We start from the raw sequence: 13,625 nt of genomic DNA on the forward strand, positions 1-13,625 counted from the left end.
ACCATTTTTTTAAACCATAACCATCATATCCAGCACAGCTCTAACTTCCATCTTTACATTGTAATATGGTGAGAAAAAGAGAGAGAGAAACATATTGTGGATTATATTAAATACATTCCTTACTAAAACTAAGCAAAGAAGTCTGACCTTTTCTCCCCTGTAGGCAATTCGAAGTTTTCAAGTAGCCCTTCACATCTATCCAATGAACCCTGAGATATGGAAAGAAGACCTTTCTTGGGCAAGAACACTCCAGGAGCAGCAGAAAGTAGCAGAGAGGATTAAAAAGAGTGAAGTACCAGCAGAAGTAACACATTTCTCACCCAAGTCAATTCCTGACTATGACTTTGAAAGTGATGAGATTGTTGCTGTTTGTGCAGCTATTGCTGAAAAACAGAAGACAGTTGCAGCAAATAAAACAATGGTTATTGTGTCAGCTTCTGGGACTGTAGAGACTGTGACCGAGAAGGAAGATGGTGCTGCACCACCGGATGCCTCTGTTTTTATCAAAGCCCGATGAAGCTTAGCAAGAGTCCTTTGAATCCATCTTTGATTACCACTTAAATTTTAGGCGTGGGGGCTTTTAGTCTGGAGAAACAGGGTAAAATTCCTGCTTGTTAAATAAGTTTTTCAGATGAGACATATAAAACTTAAGTGAAAGAATTATTGTATAGTTTTTGGACTGTACTTTGATGAGGCATGATTTCAGCTCAAGATTAAAATTGAGTACATGGTTTTTTGATTAAGAAGCTTAATTTAATCAAAATATATAAGTGAATGCATTTTCAAGATACCACTTGAAAAGCAAGTTCTCAAATAGTGAATAACTTGATGGCCAGTGTTATTAAAATATTGACTTGTTGATTTTTGTTTTATAATAAAGGAAGTAGGCTTCTTTCCCTGCTAGAAATATACCGCTATTCCTATTCACTCTTCTTTTTCTCTTGTTTCATTAGAGTAAGTCCGTCACGAAGCTTGAATCTTTTTGATACTCATTTTGATTCAGAGTTGTCATTTGGTCCTATGCAGGATCTTGAAAGTTTGAAAATGCATGCAAATGTGTATGCTGAACATTTTATGAAGTTTCTCTTTTGATTTGTGCTTTTAACTTTATAATTATTATAACAATGATAGTTGCCACTTTCAGTATTTGTTAGATGTGTGAGATACTGACAAATGTCAGAATCATGGTTTATTTTTTAAATTATTAAGGTAGATAGAGTAATCCTTAGCACCAAGTGAGTCATTTTAAAGATGTGCATTTTTTAAAAAAAATCAGTGGCTCTTACAGATAACATCATAACAAATTACACTACTATTTTCCCAGTCAAAAGCAGTATTTTCTTTTCCTTATTTTTAAAAGATTAAAAACAATTTATTTCTTGCTGTAATTTCCTAGCTGATGGTTTAGAATTCCTTTTCTAGTTAACTTTTATGGAACTGCTCAGTGAAATGAGAAACAATCACAATTTTAAATGACTCAATTATACTTTTCTAAAAATTGAGGGGGAAAAGTAGATATGTTATTGAAATAAAGGAGTGAATAACGTTAGGCGCAACATACACAGAAATTGAAGTGTGATTTATGGTTTAATCCCATGAATAGAAAGGATATATTGAAGGATATATTTCATTGAAAGGTCACCATCACATCCACAAATCAGTACTGACATTGCTAATGTTAATTATTATTTTAGTACAGTTATATAGAACTGCTGAGTACTGTTACTTCTGAAACTCAGGAAGCTAGTATTGGTATTTTATCCTTGTTAGAGAGGAAGTAAGTTACTTTTTATTTTAAGGAATTTTATCTTGCCCACTGGGAGCATGTACATGTAACGGTCTAAGATGACTGAAAAACATTTTTTTTAGTGGAATGCTTACTTCTTTTTTTCAGAGTTGGAGAAGCCAGCATTTGCCTTGAAAAGTACTATTTTTCCCCCCAAAGTTATATCAGATAGTTAGCTCTGGTTAGAGAAGTTTGTTTTAGAAAGATCAAAAAAAAATTAATGATATTTTATTTTGTTAAATAATGCATATTCTTCAAGGGCAGGTAGATGGTGTGTAGATAAATGTGCACTTACTGTTCCATATGTTGTTTTGAGTAATGGATGTTGATTGTATAGTTTGTGAATAAATAGGGTTTTTTGCTTTTAAAGGTTTGCCTATTTGTGTTGTTAGCTTTTGAAAAAATTAGATTGATTAATTTATTTCTTATATGAAGACAAAATATATAAGGCACCTTGTATGGTGTTTTGTGTATGAAGTACTCAGTAAATGTTAGCTGTTTCTATGAAGCACTTGAATTGGTTTTATTTAACCTCACTTTCTTCTGATTTTAAGAAAGGAGGAAAACTTCTTTGTAATTTTTTCCGTACTTGGAAGTGAGAAGTCACTACTTCTGATACTATAGGACAGATGGCTTTCAGTTGGGGAATGTTGTTGGTATAAGGTTTATGAAGTGAAGTGAAGTGAAGTCGCTCAGTCGTGTCCGACTCTTTGCGACCCCATGGACTGTAGCCCACCAGGCTCCTCCGTCCATGGGATTCTTCAGGCAAGAATACTGGAGTGGGTTGCCATTTCCTTCTCCAGGGGATCTTCCGACCCAGGGATCAAACCCCGGTCTCCCACATTGCAGGCAGATGCTTTAACCTCTGAGCCACCATACCTCAACCCAAAAGAAACAAGATCCAGGATGGGAGTGCGTGTAGCTACTAGATTCTGTTTATGAACCTACTGCTGCCTCTGTACTGACATCAGTAGGCCAGGTTAGTCTCTTTCTTACACAGAAATAAGACATAAGATGGTTTAGATGCAAGATGGAGGAGAGAACGAAATAGTGAATTATGGAGGAGAAAGGGATCTCATTTCTTCAGGCCCCCCAAACTGCTTAGCACTCTTGTGTACGAAGGGAAAAATGCATACATTATTTTATAAGGATGTGAATACTGATAGATCTGTACTAAGCTTGGTAACTGTAATAGCAAATTCTTTCAATCTGAGGGAAATAATTGATGTTCATGGTAATGATATAATTAAAGATATTTAATATACTTTCTGAAACAACACTAAACACTAATACTATATTGAAAATAATTTGTAGTATTCTTATCTGAAAATGTGTGTGGCATAGATACTCATTAGTCAGAACACTATACAATCCAGACCATGTCTGATAATTTGAGAATCATTATTCTCTAGACAACAGGTTCTTAGATTATAAAGTATTTATCTTAAATGTGCTAACAAATACTACATAAACACATGCAAAGTTTAGACCACGAAACCTGGATCTTTTTTATTTTTTTGTAATTCTTTTTTTCTTAAAAAAAATTTTTTTTATATTTTTTAAATTGGATAATAATTGCTTCAAATATTGTGATGGTTTCTGCCATACATCAACATGAATCAGCCACAGGTATACGTGTTTCCTCTCTCTTGAACCAAGATCTACCTTAATTGGAGCCTATGTGAAGGGTTTTATGGTACACTTCAGTATGAAATTAGCTTTTAAATTGATGTTATATGTCAAAACTGTAAAGAAGAGTTTAAATTAAAAAAGCTTTGGCTCAGAAAGCTAGTGTTTTCATGATTATAACTGACCAAGATAGCCTTTTCAGTTTGAAAATTGTGCTTTGTGTAATGACGTCAAAAGCTCGTTTCCCTGCCTTTCTCAGCAGCAGGAAATTGTTAATAATTTCTTTAATCTCAGACTTCATGAGTCAGAAGCCTTTTAAAATTGATTTGGACTTTGATTTCATGACATACATATATCTAAATGAGTTGTACATTGACACAAGAACCATAGTTCTATAATTATCTTCAAATCAATAAGTAGATTAAGTGTGTTTTTCCTTAGGGATTATTATGAAACTGATGTTGTGTTTTGTAATTGATGACATTTTAGGATTGAGAAAATAATGTTTTTTTTTAAGCCAATAATAAAAATACACAAGTTTGTAAATGATTCACTCATTACTAAAGTAAAATGAAATATGTCACTTTCCCTCCGTGAAATTAAATACGCCTACTTGAGTGGAAGAGGGGATGGCCCTATAGCCAGTGTACCATGAACTGTGCCTTAATGTGTGTTACGTGTGAACCTCACTTGCTGTGCGTGCCAGAGTGGAAGAAAGGGTGAGAAATAATAGTCTATACTTGGTTGAGAAGGCAGAAGGATGGGGAAGGGGATGGCTTTTTTTCCATGGTGCTTTGACATCCATCAACCAAGGAATTCTGGTTTCTCCCTTTGTTCCTCCCTGCCATCTCCCCAGTAAAGGGAGTTTAAGATAGAAAACTGGACATGCAAACCTCTTTCTGCATTTGTTTTTTTGAAATGTGTCATGCCTGCAGACAGCCTATGTTGTGGTCTCTTGCTGGAAGTGTATGTTTTGCAGCGAAGACTGTCTGTCCCTGCAAGAGGAAACCTGTAGTTGTTCAGGACTGCCAATGCCTTGGTGAGCAGATGTGTCTAATTCTGGGTTTGATACTAGGTGGCCATTGTTGGCACAAACCTCAATCATATCCTTTAACCTAGACTTTTTCATCAATAAATCTGACTTAAATCTCTGCATCACATTTTGTTTCTGAAGTGGTTCAGAAGTCAGGAAGGGAAAATGGGTGTTACTTTGAGTCCCTCATAACAAAGATTACTGTAGATTATTTCAATGTAAGCATGAGACAAAAACCAAATTTCTTTCTAATTTTAGATTTTTTTTTTAAATCATGGAAATTCTATTGAAAATGGGCAGTGTTTAATTCCAAGGCAGTATGCAAACATTTGTTTGGCATATTTAAAAGGTCTACTGACTTAGCGTTGTGCTAGACCACAATATTGATTCTAGATTTAATTTGAAGGAGAGGATATAAAACAGTATCTCTGCCCATCCTGTCAACTTTTTTGAGTGTAATTTTGCATATGATAAAATGCACTTATGGTAAGTTTAAGAGTTTTGACACGATGGTAAGTTGAAGAGTTTTGACAGTACCATCAAGATGGAGAGTATTTCTATCACCCAGAAAGGTCTCTAAAGTTGATTTATAGTCAGTTCCCTTCCACCCCACAAACACTGTTCAACTAGTGATTTGCTTTCTGTGACTACACACTGATTTGACTTTTCTAGAATTTCAAATAAATAGATCATACAATATATACTGTTTCTGATCTTCTTCACTTAGCATAATACTTTTGAAGTCCATCCGTGTTGAGACTCACCCATGCTGTTGTGTAGTGTGTTCCTTTTTGTTGCTGAGCACTAGTCTGTTGTATGGATATATCACAATTTGCTCTTCATATCTGTTGACAGACATCTAGGTTGTAGATGAACATCTAAGTTTTGATCTGCCGTGAATAAAGTTGCTGTATGCATATGTCACAAGTCTGTGTATGAATATATATGTTTACCTGGGGATTGAATTGCTGTGTTTTATGGTAAGTATATGTGTAGCTTTAGAGGAAACTGAATCTTCTAAAGTATTTGTACTGTTTTGCATTCTGACCAGCAATATATTAATTTTCTGTTGTGCCATATCCTTGTCAATGCTTGGTATTGCTGTTGGTTTTCATTTTAGTGACTTTAGGGCTTCTCTGGTAACTCAGTTGGTAAAGATTCCACCTGCAATACAGGAGACCCCATTTGATTCCTGGGTCAGCCAGATCCGCTGGAGAAGGGATCTGCTACCCACTCCAATTTCTTGGCCTGAAGAACTCCATGGACTGTATAGTGCATGGAGTCACAAAGAGTCAGACATGACTGAGCAACTTTCACTTCAGTGATTTTAGTGGATGTGTAATGGTATCTCACTGTGGTTTTAATACGTATTTTCCTGATGATGTTGCGCATCTTTTATATGCTTGTTTGACATTTGTATATCTTTTGGGAAATACCTTTCAAAATATTTTGTCCATTTTTTATTTGGGTTATCTTATTTTTGAGTAATAAAAGTTTTTGTATATTCTGGCTAAAAATCTTGAGATATATGTATTGTGAATACTTTGTTCCCATGGTGTGGCTTCCTTTTTTGGTTTTCATTTTAAAAAAATTATCTTTATTTATAACCATTGAGTTTTAGTTGTAGCACGCAGGCTCTTTGCTGCAGTGCTAGGGCTTTTCTCTAGTGTGGTATGTAGGCTACAGACAGCATGTGCTTGGTAGCTGTGGTGCGTAGGCTTAGTTGCCCCCCCACACGTGGGATCTTAGTTCCCTGAACAGGGATCGAACCTGTGTGTGTCCTACAGTGGAAAGTGGATTCTTAACCACTGGACCACCAAGTCCCTGATGAAGTCCGTTATATTTCCCTTACGGTTGTATTTTTTGTGTACTTACAAGATCAGAAAGAATTTCTCCTTTCTCGTAGAAGTTTTACAGTTTTAGCTTTTATACTTAGGTCTGATTCAAGTTAATTTTTATGAAAGGTATGAGGTAAAGGGCTAGGTTTCTTTCTTGGTTTTCAGTTATTCAGGTACTATTCATTAAAAAAAAAAAATTACCCTTTCCAATTAAAATACCTTCACCATGCATTTGAGGGTCTGAGTTCTGTATTCTGTTACGCCGATCTATATGTCTATTACTTTTTTTTTTCGGCTGTGTCTTGTAGCTTGTGTTATCTTGTGCTGTTCTACATATACCATCAAGTTGTGAATGAAGACAGTTTTCCTTCTTTTCAAACTGAATGCTTTTTATTTCCATTTCTCACCTTATTACACTGGCTAGAACCTCTAGTATAAAAGTTCCCCAATCAAGGATTGATCCTGGGCCCTCAGTAGTGAAAAAGGATCAAGTCCTAATCACTGGACTACCAGGAAATTTCCCTGTTCTTAAAAATCAGCATGATTTTTCCAACTTTGTTCTTTATTTCCTAAAGAATTCTTGAGCTGTTCTGATTTCTTCCATGTACATTTTAGAATCATTTGTCTTAATCTACATGTAAATCTGCTGGAATTTTGATTGGAATTGTATTGAGTTTGTAAATCAGTTTGGGAAGAACTGCCGTCTTAACCACCCACTCCAGTGTTCTTGCCTTGAGAATCCCAGGGACCAGGGAGCCTGGTGGGCTGCCATCTATGGGGTCGCACAGAGTCGGACACGACTGAAGCGACTTAGCAGCAGCAGCCGTCTTAACCATGTCACATCTTTGAATCCATGGTTATGGCATAATTGTCATTGTTTTAGATCTTTAATTTCTTCGTCATGTTTTTTAGTTTTCTGTGAATGAATCTTGGCCTATATTTTTGTTGTTTATCCCTATGTATTTCATATTTTTCTAATGCTGTAAGTATGTTTAAAATTTCATTTTCCAGTTTGATACTATTACATAGAAATACCTATTTTTGTATACTGACCTCGTAGCCTACAACCTTGATAACACATTTATTAGTTGCATTAGCTTTTTTATAGATTCTTTAGGCTGTTCATATATATTATCAAGCTGTGAATGAAGACAGTTTTCCTTCTTTTCAAACTGAATGCTTTTTATTTCCATTTCTCACGTTAGGTACTGGCTAGAACCTCTAATACAGTGTTAAATAGAAGCTGTGAGAATGGACATTCTTGCCTTATTTATAATCTTTTGGTCTTTCACTGTTAAGTATGGTGGTATCTGTAGTTTTTATATACATCCTTTATTAAATTGAGGAAGTTCTTTCCCTAGTCTGCTAACTATTTGATAAATGTATTTCCTGCATCCATCTGAAGATCATATGATTTTTGTTTTTTATTCTCTTAATATGATGAATTACATGTGTTTTTCAAATGTCAATTTCATTTTGGGGATAAACCCTATTTAGTTATGATGGAATATCCTTTTTAGATCTTTTTTTATTCAATTTGGAATAAGGATTTATATGACTGTGTTCATGAAAAATATTGGTCTGTAGTTTTCTTTTTGTTGTTTTTTTGGTCTGTAGTTTTCTTGTACTATATTTTTTTTTTTAGTTCTTGAGTCAGAGTAATGCTGACCTCTTTAAAAATAGAGGTTGAAAAGTATTTCCACCTATTCTTTTCTCAAAGAATCCCTATAGATTCAGTATCTTGTTCAATAGTGTTGATTAGAACTAACAAATGTTGACACTTAGACCTAACAGTATCCTTTTTGGGAAGGTTTAAAATGACAAGTTTCAAAAGTAGGCACAACATAGACTTTTGTCTGTTGTGTCACATTGAGTGATAGTATTGTTTGATTAAATTAGAATCCCCCCCCAAAAAGCCCATTCATTGCATTGTTGATATGTCTTAGACTTTTATAATCTATAGATTCCCTTTCATTTTTTTCCTTGCAATTTATTTATTTTTTAACTGAGTTGCCTGTCCTTTAGAATTTTCTACTTTTTGTGCCCTGTCTCTTGCATCCCACCTAATGTCATTAATGTTCCTCTTGACCTACATTTCTTATAAAATGATTTGTTGTTGTTCAGTCACTCAGTCATGTCCAGCGACTCCATGGACTACAGCACACCAGGCTTCCCTGTCCTTCACCATCTCCCCCAGAGCTTGCGCCAACTCATGTCCATTGAGTCGGTGATACCATCCAACCATCTCGTCTACTGTAGTCCCCTTTTCCTCCTGTCTTCAATCTTTCCCAGCATTAGGGTCTTTTCCAGTGAGTCAGCTATTTGCATCAGGTGGCCAAGCTATTGGAGCTTGAGCTTTAACATCAGTTTTCTGGTAAGAATATATTACGGGTGGTTTTGGATACTTAGACTGAAAGTTAAATATTTCTGGCTATCTGTTTGTAATGTCAGCAGACATTGATTATTATTGCCTAGATTTATTGTTTCATTAGAGGCCAAAAAATGGTGATAATTGTTAGAATTTTGGTGCTAGAAAACATCTTTAAAGAAAAACTTCTCATCAATTATTTTATACCATAGAAGTGATTTATGTAGTACAGGCAGTTTATGTATTGGAGGCTTTGTTCTCCCCCTTTATTTAGCACTTTTCAAAATAATAGGTTGGTTGTACAATATCCTCCAGAGGTGACTAGTAAGTGTTCTGTTCTATTTTTGTATCATTATGAAGTCATGCATTGAGATATATATATGCTGTGTTTCAGTCCTTGCAGTTATTGTTCATATTGATGAATATTATCCCGAACTTCAATAGATCGTGCCAAGTTCATTTTTTTCAATGGTTCTAATTTTGTATCAGAGTTTCTAAAGCATACTTGGTATTTTCAGGCTGTAAAATTTTTATGAATATGATTGGTATATAAAAAATATATATATATATATATACACACACATAATTGTGATTTCAGTGCTTAATTCATTTTTTAAAATTTGCAATATTAAATATTGATTTTTTATTATGGAGGAATATGATTTGGCTCTCTTTCATTTCCTCTATATATTTACTTACTACTCCTGCATCCAATTCCAATACAGTTGATTGTAATTTTGGCCTCAATCTATAGTCATTGTTAATATGACTATGTAATTATTACACATAGTGGATCTCACTGGGTCGATTATTTTCATTTTACTTTTCGAGTACGTCTTTGTCTTTCATGGAGTCAATAACTGCCTTGTTTTTACATTTCTTAGTTTTCTATGTAGTATATATTACAAACATTCCCTCTGACTAACAGAAATAGAATACTCCCCTCAATATTCCAAATATAAAACAATCCATTCATTTTCTTCTCTTTCTTTCTTGGTTTTAATCTAGAGACATCCTGAGCCCCCTCTGCTGCCTTTTGCACAGTTTTACTGTGTTCCTCTGTGGATCTGTTGCCCTGAGTTCTCTTTCATCATTGTTCTTGGAATTCTTTTGGCTTCCCCCTTGTATTGAACTCAAGAAAGAGAAATATTTACCCAGTTGTTCAGATTTCAGTGTAGGGACTTGCTGTGGCTGAAAGTTGTTATGACGCAGGTATGTTTGCCGTGCCGTGCCCTTCTCTTCTGTGGTGGAATTTACCTAAAAGGGTAAATACAAGGTTATGGATGAATGGTAGAGATACTGATGTGAATACAAGGACAAGAAGCCCAACTGTATTTCTCTCTTTTCTTCCAAAGTCCTTCCAGCTTAGAGTTAAAGCCCCATGTGTGACCCAGGGCAGCTCCAGGTTAAACGGTAGGGTCAAATGTTCTCTCTTGCTCTGAGTCTCTCTTTCCTGATTCCATTTTTGGTGTACCTGGAGAGCAATCATGAGATAATACTTACAGCATCCTAGACTCAGGTTCAGTTGTAGTGGGAAAGTGAAAGTGAAAGTCATTCAGTCATGTCCAACTCTTTGTGATCCTATGGACTATACAATCCATGGAATTCTCCAGGCCAGCATACTGGAGTGGGTAGCCTTTTCCTTCTCCAGGGGATCTTCCCAACGAGTGGATCAAACCCAGGTCTCCCACATTGCAGGCGGATTCTTTACCAACTGAGCTACAAGGGAAGCCCAAGAATACTGGAGTGAGTAGCCTATCCCTTCTCCAGCGGATTTTCCCTACCCAGGAATCGAACAAGGGTCTCCTGCATTGCAGGCAGATTCTTTACCAACTGAGCTATGAGGGAAGTTATGAGGGTGGTGGGAAGGGGGAACTATGAAAGCAGCAAAGTTCATGGCTTGTTTTATTTTGAAACTGACAAGCACTTTAGGAAAAAAATCACTGTTTTTTGTAGTGCAGATATTCTGCACTCAGTCTAAGGCCAAAGGCATAGTTCACAGGGAATACTACTGTGCCTTGAGTTTTCCATGGCCCCTGGAAAATGGAAAATGGCATAACCCCTGGCTATGGCTCCAATAAGGAACTTGTGGAGACAAGTGGCTGTAATTTGGGAAATGATTCTTGAATTCCATGGTTTTCTAGTCAAAGTACCATCTGAATTGCTGTATCAGTATCACAGTTTTTTCTGACTTGACCTGGTTGGTTGGATTATGAGATTGTCTTAAAGATTATGAAAGTAAAAAAAAAAAAGGGAAAGTGTTAGTTGTCGCTGTCATTCCGACTCTTTGTGACCCCATGGACTGTAGCCTACCAGGTTTCTCAGTTCATTGAATTCTCCAAGCAAGAATACTAGAGCAGGTAGCCATTCCCTTCTCTAGGGGATCTTCCTGACCCAGGTAATGAACCTGGGTCTCCTGCACTTCAGGTGGATTCTTTACTGTTTGAACCACCAGGGAAGCCAGTGTTGTTACAGTTATGTCCTGTCTACTATATCCTATTGGAACCAGATAGGATTTAATACTAACCATTTAGATAATGAGAACTGACCTACAGAAAAAGTTAGGGGCTCTGAATGGTCAGAAACAAGTTTACCACCAAAAACTGTCTTTGCATAGCATAGTTGGTAAAGCTTATAAATAAACATGGAATAGATGGTGAACAGTGCTGAATGTTCTTTTTAGAATAAGCCAGACTCAACAATAAAAAGACATTGTTTTGGACTGAACTGTATCCTCTGAAATTCACATGGTAAAGCCCTAACTCCCAACGTGACTGTATTTAGAGGTGGGCCTTTAAGGAGGTAATTAAGGTTGAATGAGGTCGTAAGAGTGGGTCTTAATCCAGTGTGACCAGTGTCCTCTTAAGAGACACCGGGGATGCATGTGTACAGAGAAGCCCATGTGGTAAGACAGGAAAAAGGTAGCCATTGCAAGCCAAGGGGAGAGGCCTTTGGAGAAACCACATCTGCCAGTGCCTTGATCTTGGACTTTCAATTTCCAGAACTGTGAGAAAATAAATTTCTGTTATTGAAGTCAGCAATTCATGGTATTTTGTTATGGCAGCCCTAGCAAACTAATATGGACATATAAACCAATTTAGAAATACATAGATGATTTGAATGGCCATTTCTCCAGAGAAAATCTACAAATGGCCAGTATGTGTATGAAAAGATTCTCAACATTATTTGTCACTGCTGCTGCTGCGGCTGCTAAGTCGCTTCAGTCGTGTCCGACTCTGTGCGACCCCATAGACTGGGATTCTCCAGGCAAGAACACTGGAGTGGGTTGCCGTTTCCTTCTCCAATGCATGAAAGTGAAAAGTGAAAGTGAAGTCGCTCAGTCGTGTCCGACTCTTAGCGACCCCATGGACTGCAGCCAACCAGGCTCCTCCATCCATGGGATTTTCCAGGCAAGAGTACTGGAGTGGGGTGCCATTGCCTTCCATTTGTCACTTGGTAAATGCAAATCAAAACCTCAGTGAGACACTGCTTCATACCCATCGTGTGCTCAGTCATCATCGTGTTTGACTCTCTTGCGATCCCCTGGACTGTAGCTCATTAGGCTCCTCTGTCCATGGGATTTTCCAGGGAAGAATACTGGAGTGGGTTGCCATTTCCTCCTCCAGGGGATTCTCCCTGATGCAGGGGTAGAGGCCCATCTCGTACCTTGGCAAGCAGGTTGTTTACCATTGCGCCACCTGGGACAGTGACATTGAGATGGGTGGATTTGCTTGCATCAAATGCATCGGACAGAAATATATGGATCACAAACTTTGAGCGTGAACAAGGGGTGACTCTTGAGGGCCCAACTGAGTCATACTTCATTAATCCAAGGGAGTGAGGAAGTGAATGGATCAGGATCATGGGGAAAGGAAACCCTTCTGCGGTACTGACCTGATCAGGATGGACCCTCTGTGTGCATCATACCCATTAGGATGACTATAATTTAGAAGACAATAACAAGTATTGAGGATGTGGAGAACTTGACATTGCTGGTAGGAATACAAAATGTTGCAGTCACTTGGGAAAACCTGTGGCAGTTCCTAAAAAAATTAAATGTGTAGTTAATTTATGATTCAGCACTTTCACTCCCAGATATATAGAGAAATATCTCTCTCAGATATAAAGCAGTATCTCCCCCCCCCCAAAAAGTTGTACACAACTGTGGCTATCAGCATTATTAATAACAGCCAAATTAGGGAATCAATTCAAATGCCCATCAACTGATGCATGGATAAACAAAATGTGGTATATTCACACAAATGAAATATTCAGTTTAGTTCAGTTGCTCAGTCGTGTCCAACTCTTTGCCACCCCATGAACCGCAGCATGCCAGGCCTCCCTGTCCATCACCAACTCCCAGAGTTTATAGCTATAAATCAGAAAGTACTTATTCATGCTATGTGAGTGAAACTTGAAAATATTATGCAGACAGTAAAGGCCACATATTGTATGATTTCATTTATGTCCAGAATAGGCAAATGCATAGAGATGTAGTGGTTGCCCAGTCTAGGGGGAAAGATGAATTGGGAGTGACTGCAAATGGGTCTGTGCTTTCTTTTATTCTGGAATTAGGAATGATGGTTGCACTCTGTGAAAATGCTACAATACTTTACAAGGAAAATTTTATTGTATGTGAGATTTATTTCAATTAAAAAAAAGAATCAGCTAGAATCAGCGTTCTGGGTGGTGAACCTGAAGTAAAGGATGAGTGAGTATACCTTGACTAGTATTGCAAACTTCTGAATAAGACTTTGTTTCTCCTCCCATGAATATGGGTGATGAATATATTCATTTATATATAAATCTCAATATCATCTTTGCCGACAAAGGTCTGTCTAGTCAAAGCTATGGTTTTTCCAGACCATAAAGAAATCTGATTGCCGAAGAATTGATGTTTTTGAACTGTGGTGTTGGAGAAGACTCTTGAGAATCCCTTGGACTACAAGGAGGTCAAACCAGTCTGTCCTA

General features: G+C 37.0%; 1 protein-coding gene across 4 annotated transcripts in view; it reads left to right on the forward strand.

The window, feature by feature from the left end:
* Positions 1–5,375, forward strand: part of TTC33 (tetratricopeptide repeat domain 33) — a 28,980-nt gene extending 23,605 nt beyond the window's left edge. For 3 of the 4 annotated variants that reach the window (XM_005221550.5, XM_005221551.5, XM_005221549.5), the window contains exon 5: positions 164–5,375. In XM_005221550.5, coding sequence (XP_005221607.1) covers positions 164–517 — 354 coding nt within the window. In that variant the 3' untranslated portion in view covers positions 518–5,375. The remainder of the gene's footprint in view (positions 1–163) is intronic. The other variant, NM_001192705.1, reaches the window with a different exon arrangement.
* Positions 5,376–13,625: the final 8,250 nt, after the last annotated feature.

Source organism: Bos taurus, chromosome 20 (genome assembly GCF_002263795.3).
Source record: "Bos taurus isolate L1 Dominette 01449 registration number 42190680 breed Hereford chromosome 20, ARS-UCD2.0, whole genome shotgun sequence".
In the NCBI taxonomy this organism is placed as follows: Eukaryota; Metazoa; Chordata; class Mammalia; order Artiodactyla; family Bovidae; genus Bos; species Bos taurus.